The following is an 18,386-nucleotide window of genomic DNA, read 5'->3' as shown; positions in this document are numbered from 1 at the left end:
TGGTTTGAAAATACTAAACTGAATGTGTTAACTTCCATTTGCCAAAATAACTCATAAGGACTAAGCAATTAACGCTAGCAAATTCTATTGGCCGTGAGGCTACTATTCTTCATTTGTTTTCTGGACCACTGTTTTCTAAGCCATTCAGATGATATTGAGTTAGCATTAGTGGGAAGAAATCTTCAATTTTTGAAAGGAAAAATTGTAATATTTTTAACTTATCGTTTTTCATTTTGCATATGCAATTAAAAATACATAACATATTGTTGTTACAAAGTATGCAATATTCATGATCAACAATTTGGGATATATATTATTCTAAATATTTTTATGTGAATGCTTTTTTTAATAAATACAAGCTCTTGTACTAATACTGACTTAAAACTGGGGTATTTGCTTACTATATTTAAATAATCATAATTTACATAGATTTAACATTTTTACACTATTTCATTTAAATTAGACATATAGTATTCCAAGATACAACTGTGTCTGAATTTTCTAGGTAACTTCCTATAGTTGGATATTTAGGTTTTTAAAAACACTGTTTGCTATTAAAATAATATGACAATATGCATCTAGCTACAAACTTTGCAAAAATATGATTGCTTCCTAGGATAAACTCTTAGAATTTGGAAACCTGGGTCATATCTTTATGAAAAGAAAATTATACGTACAGACATACATCCACATCCACACGTATATACCTCTGTATAAAATACACACATATATATACATATATATGTGTGTATATATATATGTGTATATATGTGTGTATATATATATGTGTATATATACACATATATATACACACACATTGCTTTCCAGAAGGGTTATAGACATTTTCTATCCCACAAGCAGTATGTGAGAGTTTACATTTCTCATATGCTTTCCAGAATGGGATGCCCTCATTTATTTTTATCTTTATTACTTTAATCAAAAGAAAATGCTAACTTATTTTTATTTTAATTTGCATTTCTCTATTTGCTAATGAGATTGAACATTTTATCATTTTTATTGGCTGCATATAGTTCTGTGAATTGAACATCCAATCATTAGCTTTTTTATTGGAATATTCATCCTTTAGTTAATTATTTTATAGTAAGAAATTAATTTTATATTCTCAACGTTTATCATTTGAGAAGCAAAAGCAATGATGATAAAGTTTTGAGGCTTCAAATCTCTATGTCTGGAAGAGCTTGGATTAAATTATCCTTAGTGTCTCTTCTGCTCTAATATAAAATCTTAGAATCCATACTAAAATATTTTTAGCAAGATTTTTCAATTTTGGTGATTTCTCTTAAAGTAAAAGTCATATTGTACCAAATATCCTAATGAACACATGTTCCTCACTTTATTTTTACCATCTTCCCCATTATTTTGTCAGGGGAAAAAAACATAGGATATTGGCTTTTCAAAATCTTTTAAAATGATATGGTAAATGTCACAACTTTCTGTTAGATTCAACCATTCCCTGCCTCAGAGATTTTGTCCATATTTAAAACATGATTTTTGGCAATCTACTTCGGAAGTGCTCTGGCCATTATGCTAAAATTATATACGCATAAAAGACAACCTGAGAGAAAAGAAGAAAAAATAAATAAACAGGTTACTTTCAAGTCTGTGATTGCAGGCTGAACAAGAAGCTTATAATGTGTGTGAGTCATGATTTCAAATGGAAATTCGCTGAGTATCTGGTGTAGAGAAAAGGAATACATAAGGGATTACTTTCTTTTTTTCACTTGCAATGGTAGTTTACCTCATCTATAAATTGTAAGTCATGTGCTTTATGGTTTGTATGTTGTCCTGACCCAGTTTATGTGCCACTTCAGAGTCACTCAACTTCATCTACCCAGCTGTGTCATGAGCCACTCTATATGCTTTGCTTGCCAAGTTTCTGGCAGTAGCTCAAGATATTCCTAGGTTTGAAAAGCCCTGAGTTCTGATCATACCCTAGGCCAAGCCACCATCACATAAAATGCTGATTGACAAAAAGACACCTATGCGTCTGCAGAGTCATCAGAAGCTCTGGCTTCACAGGGGACTGCCTGGGAGGTGCAAAGTAATCAGTAAGCTGTTGGTGAACTCAACCAGTGAGAAACAAGAGAGCAACTGCTCACACCTTCTATCCATGGACTGTGAGATAGTTCATGTGGCTTCTCAAGAGACACCCAGGAGACCTAGCAAGTGCTGTGTGTGCCCCGAAGTTGTGGCCACCACAGATGGATAATGTACCACCATTATCTGTTTTCTCTTCTTCCCTGGATCGCTTTCCTTGTTCTCTCCTTCTTGTTTTCCTGAACTTATAACTTTAAAGGTACTACCTTGAAAGCCTTGCTTCATTCTGTTTTCTAGGAACCTGAGCTGTTGTGAATTAAAGGTTGTAGTTATTAAATACATGATTATTTTATAAAATTTAAAAAAATATATTCTTTACATGCAAACTGGGTCCAGTTTTCATAGAGAAGTTTGATCTACTCTGAATTCTATCAATATGGCTGCATAAGTGAATTTACTTTATTTTAGCAGAAAGTAGAATAATCTCTCTCTTTATTTTACAATCCACCCTTTTCTTCAGTTTTCAACCCATTCTCACCCCTGAATATTGGTAGAGGGGAATCAAAGTGATTGAAATTGGAACAATTTCATTAGATGACTTTTAAAAGTTATTGGTTAAAATGTTAAGTTTTTAGATAACAGATGCTTTTGTTGAATCAGCAATGCTGAGAAACTAGTATGAATAAAAATTTTATGATACATGTATTAAGATGATGATCCAGAGAGAAATATATAGTGAAAACATTATAGAGAATGTAAAGTTAAAAATATAAAGGTTGTTCTTGTTCCAGCCAATAGATGTCACCTGCCAGGATGCCAAGAAGAAAATCAATGTTCCTTTGGAGTGAGACTATATTTTATTCCTAAAGCATTTAATTCATCAAAACCTTGCAAGACTACACCATGTGAACACTGACCTGTGAATAGGTACCAGAGGTTGTTTGGCTCCAGTGTTTCCATCTCACCCCTGCGGGTCGTCTTTCTGTGTCGAATTTTATAGCCGGTAATAAATCCATTTTGTGTTCCTGATGGAGGAGGCAGCCAGCTAACTTTGATACTCTGTAAAATAATAGATGTAAATTAAAACATTGAAGAAAGAAAGGACAACGGGACAGGGTCAAACAAGTAACCCAAACATAAGTGTGAAGAAAGCAGAGAAGCAAGAAGTGTTAGCGATTGCCACTTAAAGACAAATTAAATTCATTCTTACAATCTGACAGCATTCTTATTTGTCTGGTTTTAACAAAAATACACAATTCCTTTGATTGATTGAATGCATTATCACCTCTCCTTTGCATATGCTGCTAAAATGACAGTAAAATATTCTAAATGGTATAAAGCCATAAAACAATAGAGAATAAGTCTATATTGCATGAGAGATGTCAACTGATATTTGGAAGGTGCAAATTGGAGGGAGATATGGTGGATTAATCTGTTCTCACACTGCTAATTAAAGACATACTCGAGATGGGGTAATTTATAAAGAAAAAGGTTGAATGAACTCACAGGTCCACATAGCTGAGAAGCCTCACAATCATGGCAGAGGGCAAAGGAGGAGCAAAGACATGTCTTACATGGCAGCAGGCAAGGGAACGTGTGTAGGGGAACTCCCCTTTACAAAACCATCAGATCTCGTGAGACTTATTTACTATCATGAGAACAGCACAGGAAAGACCTGCCCCCATGATTCAGTTACCTCCCAACGGATCCCTCCCATGACAGGTAGGAATTACGGGAGCTACAGTTCAAGATGAGATTTAGGTGAGGACACAGCCAAACCATATCATAGGGTGACTGAGCCAAAGAAGAGAGCCTGAAAACTAAATACCTTCTTAAGAGACAGTAATGAAAAATCAAGGCAATGAAAAGCACAACAAAAGTCAGGGATGCCTGGACATTGTTCCTGCTTATATAACTTGGAAGTTAGAACTTCCAAGCATAGTGTTGAAAGAGGGGAAGGACTGAAAGTCATTCAGATCAGGTTTCTACCCATACCCAGTAAAACCGGGCTACTAACCCTCCCTGACCTTGGAGGTGTTGGTAGCTTTATCCTCTGGGGATATTCAACTCAGAGGCCAAAGATTCAGAGATATTAAACACAAGAGAGAACAGGGATGTAGGCAAGGGTAAGTAAATCAAAGATGTGAGCTACCCATGTCTTCTTCCTTCATTTGATACCTAGAGCAATGGCAAACAGGTATATGCTTCTTGGGTAGAATATCAGATAATCCTCTCTAGAGAAAGTTATTATCTTTGCCCTAGAGAAAAAAAAAAAAAACACTCATATCCCTGATCAATTCCCCAACAATGAGGCTACTACTGATATGGACAGGAGACAGGGAAATACTGGGTAGAAGAAGGTGGTTCTCTGGCAAAAGGCCCCACCCTCAAGCCTGGAAACTCACAGCCCTAAATGGGAACAGTCATTCCTGTTTTCACACCCAAATGTTGCCTTTTGGCCTGCCGCATCCCCCTGTCTTGTACCCATATTAACCCCAAACCCCAGGCTCCACAAGCAAATGAGGAAACGAGCAGAAGAACAGAATAGAAGAGCAGTGTGGCAGAGAAGAAAAGAAGAGAAGGAGCATCTGAACATCGAGAGGAGTTCAGCTGGGGATGGTCAGGTAGGAGATCAGCCGTGGGATGACCAAACTCCAGGAGAAGATCATCTTCCCACTCCATCCCCTTTCTAGCTCCCCATGCATCCCGCTGAGAGCCACCTCCATCTGGCAATAAAATCCCCCACATTTACCATCCTTCAATTTGTTCATGTGACCTGCTTCTTCCTAGATGCTGGACAAGAACCTGGGTACCCAGAGGGCACTGAACTGGTTAACACTTAAGCTGTCTGCAGATGGCAGAGCTGAAAGAGCACAGTAGCACACCCACTGGGGCGTTGGGAGTCACAGACACCCACTCCTACATGCTACCGTGGACCCAGAGACCAAAAGTGCTCACCCCAGCTCCTGCCTGTCTGCATGCTCCCTGTACCATAAGGGGTTTGAGGGTGCAGCAGCCAAACAGACAAGCCACAACGATGTCGCACATCCTGCGAAGGTGGTCAAGGAACTCTCCCATTTCAGTACTCAATAAGTCCCACTCAAGTGCTAAAATATGTAGTTTAAAATCAGCTTTTTCATACTTCATTTTAATGTAAACTGACAATTTAAGACTACCAGACATCAAAGAAGGCCCTTAGCATAAAGGAAAGTAGAAAAAATAATACATAAGAAGATAATAGCACCTGAAGAAAACATCAGTAATGCAAAGAATGAAATCCAAAAAGATGTCATTAATACCCTGGTAATCTAAGAAATGATAATCCATCCATCAACAGGATAAAAACACGAGAATATTGAAATATTTTTAAAAACTTATTACAAATATAATTTGATTGCACAAATTAAAAATTCAATAGATAAGTTGGAAGATGAATTAAAAGAAAAAATTCAGTGGGAATACATTATCACATGAAATGGGAGAGAAAAGATAACAAATTAGAGATTTGGTTCTCAATTTCCAACACCCGTGATAATATGAGAGAATTAAAAAGCAGGAAAAATAAAAGGTAGAAAATTAGCAAAAATGATAAAATTACCCCTTTCCTAATACAACTTTACAAAACTGGAATACTTGAGACTCCAGTCTGAAAAAGATTGTGGAATATTAAACGAAATAAATGCAAAACAGATCCATTTCAAGGCACATTACTGTAAAATACTAGAGCCTTATGGGGTGTGGGGCGGGGATCCACAAGTTTCCAGAATGGAGGGGAAAAAGCAGGTCACATAAAACATGATCAGCAGTAAGAATGGCATGAGATTTCTCAATAACACTCAATAGTAGAAAACAATAGAACACTACTTATAAAATTCTAATCTAGGATTTTAAGTCTAGAATTTTATGTCTAGTCAAATAAGCAAGCATAAGGATAACACAAGTATAAGAATATATGCTACAGACAGTATAGGAATATTTCAGATACACATGGTTTCCAAGATATCTATTTGTGTTTTCCTTAACAGGAAGTTAATGAAAGGTGTGTTCCAGGAAAATAGTGCAATCTGAAAAAGAAAAAAAAAATTTAAAGGCAACAAACAGCAGTGAAGACAATGAAGAAAATTGTAATGTGATAAAAGATTTAATACGATGAAAAACCAGACTCAAAAGAGTATATACTGTTTAATTCCATTTATGTGAAGTTAAAGAATAGGCAAAACTAATCTACAGTATTAGAAGTTAGAATAGTCTATGGTAGTTGTTCTGGGTTTTGATTGGAAATGGGTACCAGGAGACTTTTTGGGGTGATGGAAATCTGCATATTGATTTCATGTTTGTTACTCAGATGGATACAATTGTCAAAATACATATTTATGGGCTAAATTGTGCCCATCAAGAGTCATATGTTGATGTTATAACTCTTTTATCTTAGAAGAATATGACTGAATTTGGAGATAAGTCCTTTAAGGAGGTAATGAAGTTTAAATTAGTTCATTATGGTAGGTCTTACATATGACATGATTGGCGTCCCTAAAAGAAAATTATGACACAGATATGCACACAGAAAAACCATGTGAAGACACTAGAAGAAGGTAGCCATCTATAAGCCAAGGAGCGAGGCCTCAGAAGAAACCAAACCTGCCAACACATTGATCTTGGACTTCTAGCTTCACTAACTGTGAGAAAATAAATGCCTGTTTTTTAAGCCATCCAGTCTGCAATATTTATTATGGCAGCCCTAGAACACCAATATATTCATGAGACTGAACACTTAAGATTTATAATTTCATTTATTTTAATTACACCTCAACAAAAGAAGGAATAAGAGGAGAAGCAGCAGTAGAAAAAAGAGAAAGGACTGGGGAAGAAAATGAGGATGGAAGTGTGTCAGCACGAAATCCTGCCATAAAAATAGATGATATCTAAAAATGGTGAAGTAAAACTGGTAAATTAAGAGACATCTAAATAAGTACATTACTGAGAAACATAAAGGTAAATGTCAGAAAAAAAAAAAAAAACAGCCAAATATCATAAGGCAGTCTTTAGGGAATGGGGGCAGAGTTTGGGGAGCGGAAAGAAAGGGCCTATTTGTTTTTGTTTTAGGCTTGTTAGTACTATTTACCTTAAAAAATAATGTGCATGGAATACTCTGAAAATATTTAAATTAAGTTTTAAAATAAGCACACAGAGTTTTTTTATTTTTTGTTTTAGGTAGTAGAAACAAATTACTGGCTGTTAGAAAGAATCCAGACCCAGCCGGGTGCGGTGGCTCGCACCTGTAATCCCAACACTTTGGGAGGCCGAGGCAGGTGGATCACCTGAGGTTAGGAGTTCGAGACCAAACTGATCAACACGGAGAAACCCCATCTCTACTAAAAATACAAAATTAGCCGGGCGTGGTAGCACACGCCTGTAATCCCAGCTCCTCGGGAGGCTGAGGCAGGAGAATTGCTGGAACCCGGGAGGCGGAGGTTGCAGTGAGCTGAGATCACACCATTGCACTCCAGCCTGGGCAACAAGAGTGAAACTCCACTTCAAAAAAAAGAAAGAATCCAGACCCAACGTCAAATAATGGATTTGTCCAGGACCTCTCTGTCCCTGCTTCAATCATGGAGCAGAGGTAGAGCTAGACTTTCCAGGGAGATAGAAATCCAAGCTCCTTCTTCCAGATCTACTACAAATTAGCTGGTGCTCTACAAATAAGTTTCTCTGAGAGAAGAAAAAATTATAATCTACATTTGCACTTACTTGCTGAGCACTTTGTTATTTTCTGTATAGCTGCCCTCACCCCAACACTGAATTTGAGAATACTGAAATATTGCTCCTAGAGGAAATATAGGTTTAGGTTCCTTCAAGCCTCTGGTTACAATATTTTTGTCAACTGATGGGTACATAACCTTGTTTTATGTGTGTTTCTATTTAATGATACCTTATTTAATATGATAGTATTGTCAGCTCTTTAACATTGAAATTTTATGTCAGAAATAAGGCAGATCGCAGCCTTCTTGCTCTTAGGAACACTGGACAGTGCTTCAGCACTCCACTCTGGGATCATTTTAAACAGAAAAATCACCAACCAAAAGCACAGAAATACAAAAAACATGGCACCAAATAGACCTCAAAAAGGGCACTTGTTTATAGTATGAGGGCTAAAACAAGAAGACAGAGCATCTTGTTGTTCAACCTCAGCTGGGAACATGGACATTTGGCAACTCAAATTTTACCCTGCTCTAAGCATAACCACAAAGCACCATGGGTATTAATTTGAGTTACAAATAAATTTTAGCAAGCAGGCAGGCAACTTTGCAACTACAAAATCTGTAAATAATGAGGATCAACTGTACTTACATAATAAAAATCTTTTACTAATTTCAGAGGAATCTAGTTACATAAAATTGATCTGATTAAGTTGGTAGAATATAATCAAAATACTATTGCACTGAGATCTTTTACTTTGTTTCCACTATTCTTTAAGTGTGATAAATTAAGCACCACTCTTAATTACTATTTGTTAACATATTTTTTGCACTTGCTTTAGACCTGGCAATGGTCTAAGCACTCTGCATTATTTATATTTTTATGCTCATTATGACTCTGTGAGTTAAGGTCTATTGCTATGACCTTTGTACAATCAGGTAAACTGGGACAAGAATCGTTAAATAACGTAGACATGTATCCAGCAATAGGCAGAATTTTAACTGAGATAACATGAGTCAAAAGGAGGACATTCTTTACTGCTTAACATTGCCTCCTATGAGAAGTTCAAGAGGCTGAGAGTCTAATTCATTTAGTTGTTACTCATTCAACATGTATCAACTACATTCTTGCTGTGGTAAACATGTAAATAAGTCATGGTTTACCCATTCTGGCGGAGGAAAGAGACATATAAACTAATAATGAAAAAACAACATGCTAAGGTTTATAGTAGAATGTCCAAGAGTGATTAATTCTATGTCATATGATCAGAAGAACTTTACAAGGAACTCATCCTTCAAGTGTGAATGGTAGTTCACAGAGGAGTTGGGAATGGTATTTAAAACAGGAACTATCAAGAACAAGCTCAAGGTGTAATGACAATGTCAAGCATCTTCAAGGGAAGCTCATGTAGTCTTTTAGTGGCTAAAGCAAAGAATATATAGGACAAGGAAAAGGAAAGGTAGATTGGGAAAAAAATTACAAAATTTTTCAGGCCATGCAAAAGAGAGAGAAGGTTGGATTAATGTGTTCATTTAAGGCATTTGGCTAAGTTATTTGGGAGATAAAATAATGCATAAAATAATAGTGTAGAGTCCCTGGCTGCAAAGAACCCGCAGCCTTAAATACACACATGCCCATTTATGCCCTTCTTCCCCACCATTCATACATGTAGGTGCACATGTGTGGACATATTCTTTACTCCCCAGTGTTTTAGAAACTAGGAAAGAAAACCAGAATTAAAAGAATAGTCATAGTTGGGGACCGGGCGTGGTGGCTCAGGCCGAGGCAGGTGGATCACGAGGTCAGGAGATCGAGACCATCCTGGCTAACATGGTGAAACCCCGTCTCTACTAAAAATACAAAAAATTAGTCAGGCGTGGTGGCGGGCACCTGTAATCCCAGCTACTCGGGAGGCTGAGAGAGGAGAATGGCGTGAACCTGGGAGGCGGAGCTTGCAGTGAGCCGAGATTGCACCACTGCACTCCAGCCTGGGCGACACAGCGAGACTCCGTCTCAAAAAAAAAAAAAAAAAAAAAAGGAATAGTCGTAGTTTATGTTTCACTACTCATCTTAGTGGTGAGTGGTGAAATGGCAGATATTATCACCATTGATGATTTTACAAAAAAGGAAATTGAGGCACAGTTAAATGAAGGATAGGCCAAGGTCACCTTGCACTATCAATGAAAGACTTCCCAACTGTGGGGTCTAATGTTCCTTTCATTATTTCACACTAAAATAAGCAATCACAGGGACTCTACTTGGCAATTATACTCATCTAATTTCTCCTATTGACTATTATCTTTTTTTTTTTTTTTTTTGAGGTTTGACCCTTAACTTTATTTTTTAAAAACTTGAATTTAAATTATTCTTTTAAAATACATCCAATAAGCTTTCCCATACAAAGCCCTTGGAAAATCAAGGAGGGCCACCTTCTGAAGACTACAGCTGTTTTTAAAGTAAACAATAAATTCAAATTGAAAATGAAAATACAAATGTAGATATTAAACCTTAGAACAAGATTTAGAACCTTTTAATTTCCAATTAATGTTTTGCTGTGACTTTGCTGAGTGACCTTCTGTAAGCCTTGTTTTTTTTCTTTTGGTTTTTTTTTTGAGACGGGGTCTCTCTGTGTCATCCAGGCTGGAGTGCAGTGGTGCAATCGGGGCTCACTGCCGCCTACCTCTCAGGCTCAAGTGATCCTTCCACCTCCTGTGGGACTACAGGCAGGAGCCACCATGTGCCCGGCTAAATACTTTGTATTTTTTGTAGAGACAGGGTCTTGTCATCTTGTCCAGATTGGTCTTGAACTCCTAGGCTCAACGGATCCACCTGCTCACCCTCCCAAAGTTCTAGGATTACAGGAGTGAGCCACCATCCCCAGCTATGAGTCTAATAAGTGATCTGAATCTCCATGTGCATACTGAAAAAGAGAAAACAATTGTGCTTAGTATGTCTACCAAGTGTACATCACTTGATAAGCATGAATAACTTAATTATACTAATGATCACATGAGTAATCGTTTTTGACAATTTTTCTTTATCACATTTGAGGATTTCCAGTGATCACCTAAATTATTCCCATGTAGCCAATACCTTAATATCGATGCCAAGCAGCAATTAATTAATATAATCAGTTATACATTCAACACACCAGGAGGGAAACCCCCTGAATGGTTATTATTCATCTTTGGAAGTGATTTTTATCAGTTTTATTCATCCTCATCTGTAGGTAGCAGCTAAGTTTATTAGCATCTTTTGTGCTTTCTCATTGATTTCAAGTGTCAGCAGATTGCAAAGATTCTGGTAGTTAAATTCTTTCTTCTTAGGTTCTTTAGTAGATGATACAGCTGGAGGCTCCAAATTATATTGTGTTTTAGGAAGTTAAATGAAAGCATTCAGGCATTCTTTTCTTATTTAATGGTATAAGGCATCTTATTTTCTATATGAGACCTATTTTGCCACTGCCCAGTAGTTCAGACTTCATTTCCCATTCCCTCAGCAAGCCACCAAAAGCTGTCGCTGTTACAGGAACATTTTTGTAAAACAACCTAGCTTTCATGGGCAACCCTGACAATGATTTTTATTAAAAGTACTTAACACATGACCTTTGACTTTTGAAAAATCAATTCTAGTAGCTGTGACTTGACTTTTGGTCCTTTTGTTACTTGAGAGGGAGAAATCACTCCTTATCACTCGCAGTGTTCTATCTGAATCAAGGAATAATTTCAGTTTTCTTCATATTTGGGAAAAATAAGAACTACAAAATTTAGCTTCCTCTAATTCCTCCACCCCCTCTTTGATCACCATAAAAATTATTTATTTGCCAAGTAAACCTGATGGAAAAGAGTTAACTGATTTAAAACAAAGGGTGTCACTGGCCAATCTCCAAACTGCCTGGGATAGTCATGTCCAATTCAATGATGTGGTGTTAGCCTTTTCCTGGGATCCATTAAAACATTGCTTTCTTTTTCCTCCACTGTAGACGTATAAGAGTAGTAAGTGAGGAAACAAGAAAAGAGGTTGATAAGCCCACCACTCCAATTTTTCTCAGAAGCCACATTTCATAAACTTATCATATTTTTAACTCCACATCTCCCACCGCACACTGACATTCTGCCTTACTCTCTCCAGAGTGACCTTCAGGTGAAGACAAACCCATTTTGATCCTCACCAAACACAGTCAGTTACTCTAGCAAAAAGCCTGTTTTAAAAAAGATGGTTTTATCTAGATGGAATTCCCATAGAAAGCTATGAAGGGCACTCTGAAAGTCCTTGCAGCAAATAAGAATGCCTTGGCTGGAACATAGCCGGAATCTATGAATCTTGAAAACTAATTTAAAATCAGTTTTGGACTTCTGGTGACTTGGATCTCACAGGAAGTTGCTTTCAGAGTAAAATATGCTCCCAGTATGCATGAGGCCCTGAGGGTTTTCATTAAAGTGTGCCCGTCAGTACTTTGAAAGAATTTATTTTCACTGAATCCCTTTTCTGCCCAGTTATGTACATTTCCTCTGACACTACCCTAATTCCCACCTTGATTTGTCTATTGCCCAGAATATTGCCATAGCTAACTGGCGCCCCAGCCTCGACTGTCACACTGCTCACACCCATCTCAGTTACCTTTCTGGTCAGTGTGTGACCCTGAATGTGCAACATAAGCTTTCAGAGACTGAGTTTTCTCATCAGCAGTATGAGCTAATAGCAGTCCCTCCCTCGTAGGATTATGGTACAAATGAAAGGAGACAATGAGAACGTGTGAAAGTTCCATCAGAGTGCTGGCACATAATATTTATGTAGTAAATTAGAACTACTTTAAGTGAAACTGGGAGGAAAAGGGAAAGAGAAAAAGAGAGAGTGACAGTGAGGTCCAGAGATCCAGAGATTGAGAGATTGAAAGATTGTGAGGGTGGCAGGTGGGAAGAATAAAGAAAAGCAGAAGTGGAAAACAGCAGGAAGGAAGGAAGCAAGACCATGTACAGTAGCAATGCCAAGAATATGGACCTACTTATTTGTGCACTGACCCAACAATTGAACATTTGTTTCTACTGTGAACTAAAAGGAGCACTGAGAGAGAGAAACTGTCTAGTTTCTTGTAACTTCTATTCTATGAATATTTGTTGAGCAACTTCCTCTGTGCAGGGTACCATTCACATTTCTTACTGTACCAAATAGAACCTCCAGGCATGGGTAGTGAGAAACCTTGGGATACAGCAAAATAAGAGATCCCATATATATTTTTGGAGGTAGACTTGACAGGATTTGGTGAATTATTGAACGTCAAATGCAAAGGAGGACAAGTCATCAAGAATGACAGGTTTCTGACATAGGCAACACGGTAGATAATAATGCATTTACATGGATAAGGTTTTCTGAAAAATAATCCACTTTCCAAAAGGAAAAAAAAGAACAACACTGGACTTACCTACCAGATATCCAACAAATGGAAACACTCAGAGGACATAGAAACAAAGATTACCCATATGGATTCATTCTGTTTAATGTTGGAAAGGGGCAGTTTTCAAATTTCATCATTCAGAATAAATGTTATACTCATAATCTCAAAATTATAAAATAGCAACATTTAATGTTTAACTTACAGCATCTATCTAAATACTTGGTAAATATTTCTATAGACCCTGAAAACATCTAACTGAATTTCAAGCTAGAACATAAATATCTATGAAAAAACTCTATTATGTGTATTTGTAAACAATTTTCATTAACAATTTTGTCTTTTTATAAGCTATGTAAACCTATAAACTTATTTGACTAACCCAGCATGGATTTGATAAAATATCAATAAGATATAATAAAGGCCTATATTTTTTCCTACTGTTACATGCTATTTTTGTTGTTTTGATATATTTTTAAGTTTAGCATTATAAATATATAATTTCTTGTATTAAGGGAAGTTATAAATTTGGGTAGAATGCTAAACTTGAGATCCGTAATTTCATGTAGACAACTGTTAGGCAAAATGTATCAGTGTGATACATTTCCAGAGGGAAAACTCTGACATTACTATGCAAAGTTTGAAGTAAATATTTGTGCAATAATAAAGTATGTTTATGTACACATTGAGTAATATTTGATTTTAAATAAAATTTTATGAAGATGTCTTAAATTGAAGCAAGAAACATTGCTTTGTTAAAAAAATAAAGGCTAAGCTGTTGCGATTTTATTTAATAGCTTGAAAATGATACAAACATTTCTTCATCAATACATTTATATAGCTGTAAAACAATCTTATCTTTATCTTTGCCCTGCTGGCCCCTGGTTCTCATAAACAGTGCCAGTGGAACTCTTATCTAGAGATGAAGCTCTCCTTTAGCTACTCTGAGAGAATCTTTTCCCTGGTTACGTAAAAATGTAAGACAACCTGGGACAATTTCTCAGATGGTTCAACTTCAAGTCAAATCATCTACTTTGATTTGGGTCCCAGCTCTTGTAACAGGGTTTCTCTGGTGGGGACACTGCCTTGTTTCTGGGTGAGTCCCCCTTCATTTTGTTAATCTGCCAGGTCCCTCCAAGACATGCAAGACATTGATAGTCCTCCAGCAATGACTGTCTCCTCTGTGACTCTGTTAGAGGCTGGCAGACTTCCCTTCCAACATACACCACCCTTTCTGAACTTAGGCATGTTACCTGCTTTAGCGCTCTGAACCAGCAAAACCTACTAGCCTTCTGATTCACAACCAGAAATGTCTCTTCAGTCTTTTTTGACTCCCCTATCAGGCATAACTGCTTTCTACCACTCCACTCCTCTGGATACTGTCTTTTTGAATGATATCCTTCATCACCTCACTTCTTCTGGTTTAGGGCACAGACCGCCTGCCACTGGCTCTCAACTCCATGGCTGTTCATCCCCAAGATCTTTTTCAAGTGTATACAATCAACACAATTAGGTTTTTTTTTAAAAAAAATCACTTACACCAGTAAGAAATGTTATCTGAATTATGCTTCACTTCTTATATGTTCCATTTTTATATTTTTTAGCCAAACTGAGCTAAATTTAAATTGATTTTGGGAAATTGACATGCCACTACTTTCCTCTGCTCCTTTAATCTAATTCTTAGAACTCAAACTCCACAATTCTAAGGAAAAAAAAGGAGAAACTAATAACTTACCCAACCCGCTTCATTGTAGGAGAACAGGAGACTTGAACCAGTAAATTAGGGTCAAATAGGTTTCCATACCTTCAATGTGAGATCCCCAATCTATGACTGTTCACAGAGACACAGGAAGCCCAGTGGAGACTAATAATTTGACAGTCTGGCAGGCTGGTATTTTGCACACTTTCAAAGTAATATATAAAAAACTACTTCTTGGGTTATTTAAATATGAAGCTCGGAGCTCTATCAGGAGAAAAGTGGACAACAGCTGAGAGTAGCCTGCAGACATCTCTCTAGTGATGAGGTTAATTCAACTGTAGCCCCAAACTTGCATGCTAATTCTGGACCATAAACACTAGTGATCCCTGGACACAAAAAGGGAGGCAAAAGACACCGGGGCCTACTTGAAGGTATAGGGTGCGAGGAAGGAGAGGAACAGAAAAATTAACTATTGCGTACTAGGCTTAGTACCTGGGTGACAAAATAATCTGTACAAGAAGCCCCTATGACATAAGTTTACCTATATAACAAACCTGTACATGTACCCCTGAAACTAAAACAAAAATTTAAAAAACACTAGTAATCTATTTAAAAATTTAACTCCAAGTGTTAAATGAATCTCAGATCCTAGGCACAGATGCACAGAAACATATTTGAGGTCTTCTTAATTTTTATACCTGGTGCGGTGCTTAGAAAATCTTATTAGATGTTCTATCTAGCTGCATTCCTATTGCTTCTTGGCTTTTTGGCTAAGATCAAGTGTAGTGTGCATTTCTGAATCATTTAGATAAAGGCAGAATAGTGTTCTACACATAAAAGATATTCAAGGACTATATGAAGATGGATGCATATTGTTCTACTCTCAGCTTTTCATTAATTTGCTAAGTGACAGTAGAAATTATTTACATAGATGCATCAATTGTATCTGTTACAACATTATACCTATCTATCCCTAGTTATTGAGAGGTGATCAATGAGAAAGGGCTTAGAAAATTGAAAACACTACAAAAGACAAAGTTTTGCTCTTATTATAGTTTTCCCATGTCACGATTGTCATGATTAGTAGTAGGAGGAGTATGGATAACTGTTTTGAAACACAAAATGACATTAAAAACTGAAGCAAGTTTTCAAAGAATTAAGTAATCAAGTCACTTTGGCCTCACATGATTGGGTTTCGCAGACACAAAAATAAATAAATGGAGTGATTCTCATTGTGGCTGAATTACCTTCACAAATACTTAATCTGATTGCAACAATTAGATTACAAATCTCTGAGAAATGTTCTTTTGCTTCTCAAAGACCATTCAGCATTGTGCAAAGATTTTTTTGTTTTTTGTTTTTGTTTTGAGAAGGAGTTTCGCTCTTGTCACCCCGGATGGAGTGCAGTGGCATGATCTCGGCTCACTGCAAGCTCCACCTCCCGGGTTCAAGTGATTCTCCTGCTTCAGCCTCTCTAGTAGCTAGGATTACAGATGCCCACCACCATGCCTGGACAATTTTTTGTATGTTTAGTAGAGATAGGGTTTTGTAGAGATAGGGTTTTGCCATTTTGTGCAGGCTGGTCTTGAACTTCTGACCTCAGGTGATCTGCCTGCCTTGGCCTCCCAAATGCTGGGATTACAGGCATAAGCCACTGTGCCTGGCTGAGGTGGTTTTTTTAAATAGTAAATTTTGCCATATTCAAATGAATGACCCATAGAAACATCACTTTTTCCACTGATTACCACAGCTCCATTCGAGTTGGTTCTCAGATACGTAACCATATATGGTTTCTATTATGGGAAGAAAAATAAAGAAAAATCAATTAATCCTTCCTGCCAGCTGGGCTTTCTTGGCTAACTAAGCAAAACCAATCCAATATTCCTAAACTGACTAAGAAAATGACCCCCAAATGTCAGAGTATAGCCCAGCTTACAGGAAAAAAAGGGGGGGGGGTGGAGCTCAAAGAATAGAAAGACATGAAAAGAAAGCAGAGAGTTTGGTGTGTACCTAGCATCTTCTTTTTTCAAGCTCCTGGATTTAAAATAGCATTTTTTTCATCTGATAATTTTCTATGCATAGCCTAGTAGCCAGGCTTGTTTCTTCTAGGTCCTAGAAACTGGAAATGTAATTTCTAGGAGGCATTCACGTTTTGAAAAAATTCCATTACAATAAAGCAATTTGGTTGTTCCCTAGAGTTCATGATAAAGTGATTTTACAAGTAATACATTTTGGAATTTGTCAGTATCAATAGACTTAATTCTCCAGTGCCTAAATCATTCCTTGGAAGTAAGCTGGATGTTTAGAAGGGCTTATTAACTCTTTCAGATCACTAGATCCTTTCTCAGACTATTCGTTCGTACTAAATAAAACTACTAAAAGCAATATAATATATTTCATGTAGGAACTAGACCTAAGAAAGCTGGAAGAGAAATACATCAGGGGAGTTATATGTAAAATTACACCCTAGAAAGGCACAAGAAAATAGGCCAGTATATAATTTAAGGCAGAAAATACAGTGTTCACTTATTTCTTATTTCCTTTGTGTTTTGGAACATGGAAACTAGATAGAATTTGAGCAGTAAGGTGAGTACAACTTGAGAAAAGTTTATTTCACCAGATATTTAAGCATCCTGAGTCAAAGAGAAAGAAGGTTTAAATATGATTCATTCCATATAAAAATGGCAACTACAGGATAAGATGCATTTATCAAGAATAACCATTGACATCTCAGGGTATTATAATAATGCAGTCATGGTAAAATAATTGTGACAAGCAAATTTGGGCTCTTACAAAATGAAATATTAGTTTATAGGCTGTATAACGCTTAATCAGAGAAAAAAAATGACATAATTTTTACACTATCTTATACGCCAATATCTTTTCTCTTTTTTTTTCTTCGCGATGTAGTCTTGCTCTGTCACCCAGCCTGGAATGCAGTGGCACCATCTCGGCTCACTGCAAACTCTGCCTCCCGGGTTCAAGCAATTCTCCTACCTCAACCTTCTGAGTGGCTGGGATTCCAGGAGCCTGCCACTACACCTGGCTAATTTTTGTATTTTTAGTAGAGACGGAGGTTTCACCATGTTGGCGAGGATATTCTTGAACTCCTGACCTCATGATCCACTAGCCTCGGCCTCCCAAAGTGCTGGGATTACAGGTGTGAGCCATTGTGCCTGGCCCCAACATCTTTTTAAATTAATAAACCAGAACTTTTAAAATTATTGTTATAAAATAAGTCACAGTGTTTGATGGGAGAAATATAATTGCAAATCAACTTCTTCCTGTACAGAACCATGCCCTTTTTACTTTTTTGCTTTTATATACAGAAAAATTTAGGTATGGCCAATATTCCGGGATAAACATGTACAGCTGGGTCTATAGTAAATAAGGAAATAAGATCTTGTGAAGAAACAGTTTTCTTTTATGAAACCACAGAAGTGGCTATTAACAGAGGCCTATCTTCAAGCAAACTGTCAAATTAGGCCCTAAGTAATTAATCTCTGAAACCAGCAGGCTTTCAATCTCAGAGCAGCCATC

At 37.0% G+C, this 18,386-nt stretch overlaps 1 protein-coding gene across 5 annotated transcripts in view; it reads right to left on the bottom strand.

Moving 5' to 3' along the window:
* The window catches only part of DCC (DCC netrin 1 receptor), a 1,201,233-nt gene that overhangs the window by 217,301 nt on the left and 965,546 nt on the right, over positions 1 to 18,386 (bottom strand). For all 5 annotated transcript variants that reach the window (XM_024235927.3, XM_054537946.2, XM_063716903.1 and 2 more), the window contains exon 13: positions 2,976 to 3,117. In XM_024235927.3, the coding sequence (XP_024091695.3) occupies positions 2,976 to 3,117 (142 nt within the window). The remainder of the gene's footprint in view (positions 1 to 2,975; positions 3,118 to 18,386) is intronic.

This window comes from Pongo abelii, chromosome 17 (genome assembly GCF_028885655.2).
Source record: "Pongo abelii isolate AG06213 chromosome 17, NHGRI_mPonAbe1-v2.0_pri, whole genome shotgun sequence".
In the NCBI taxonomy this organism is placed as follows: domain Eukaryota; kingdom Metazoa; phylum Chordata; class Mammalia; order Primates; family Hominidae; genus Pongo; species Pongo abelii.
The sequence above is the reverse complement of the archived record's forward strand: the minus strand, read 5'-3'. Positions and strand labels throughout refer to the sequence as shown.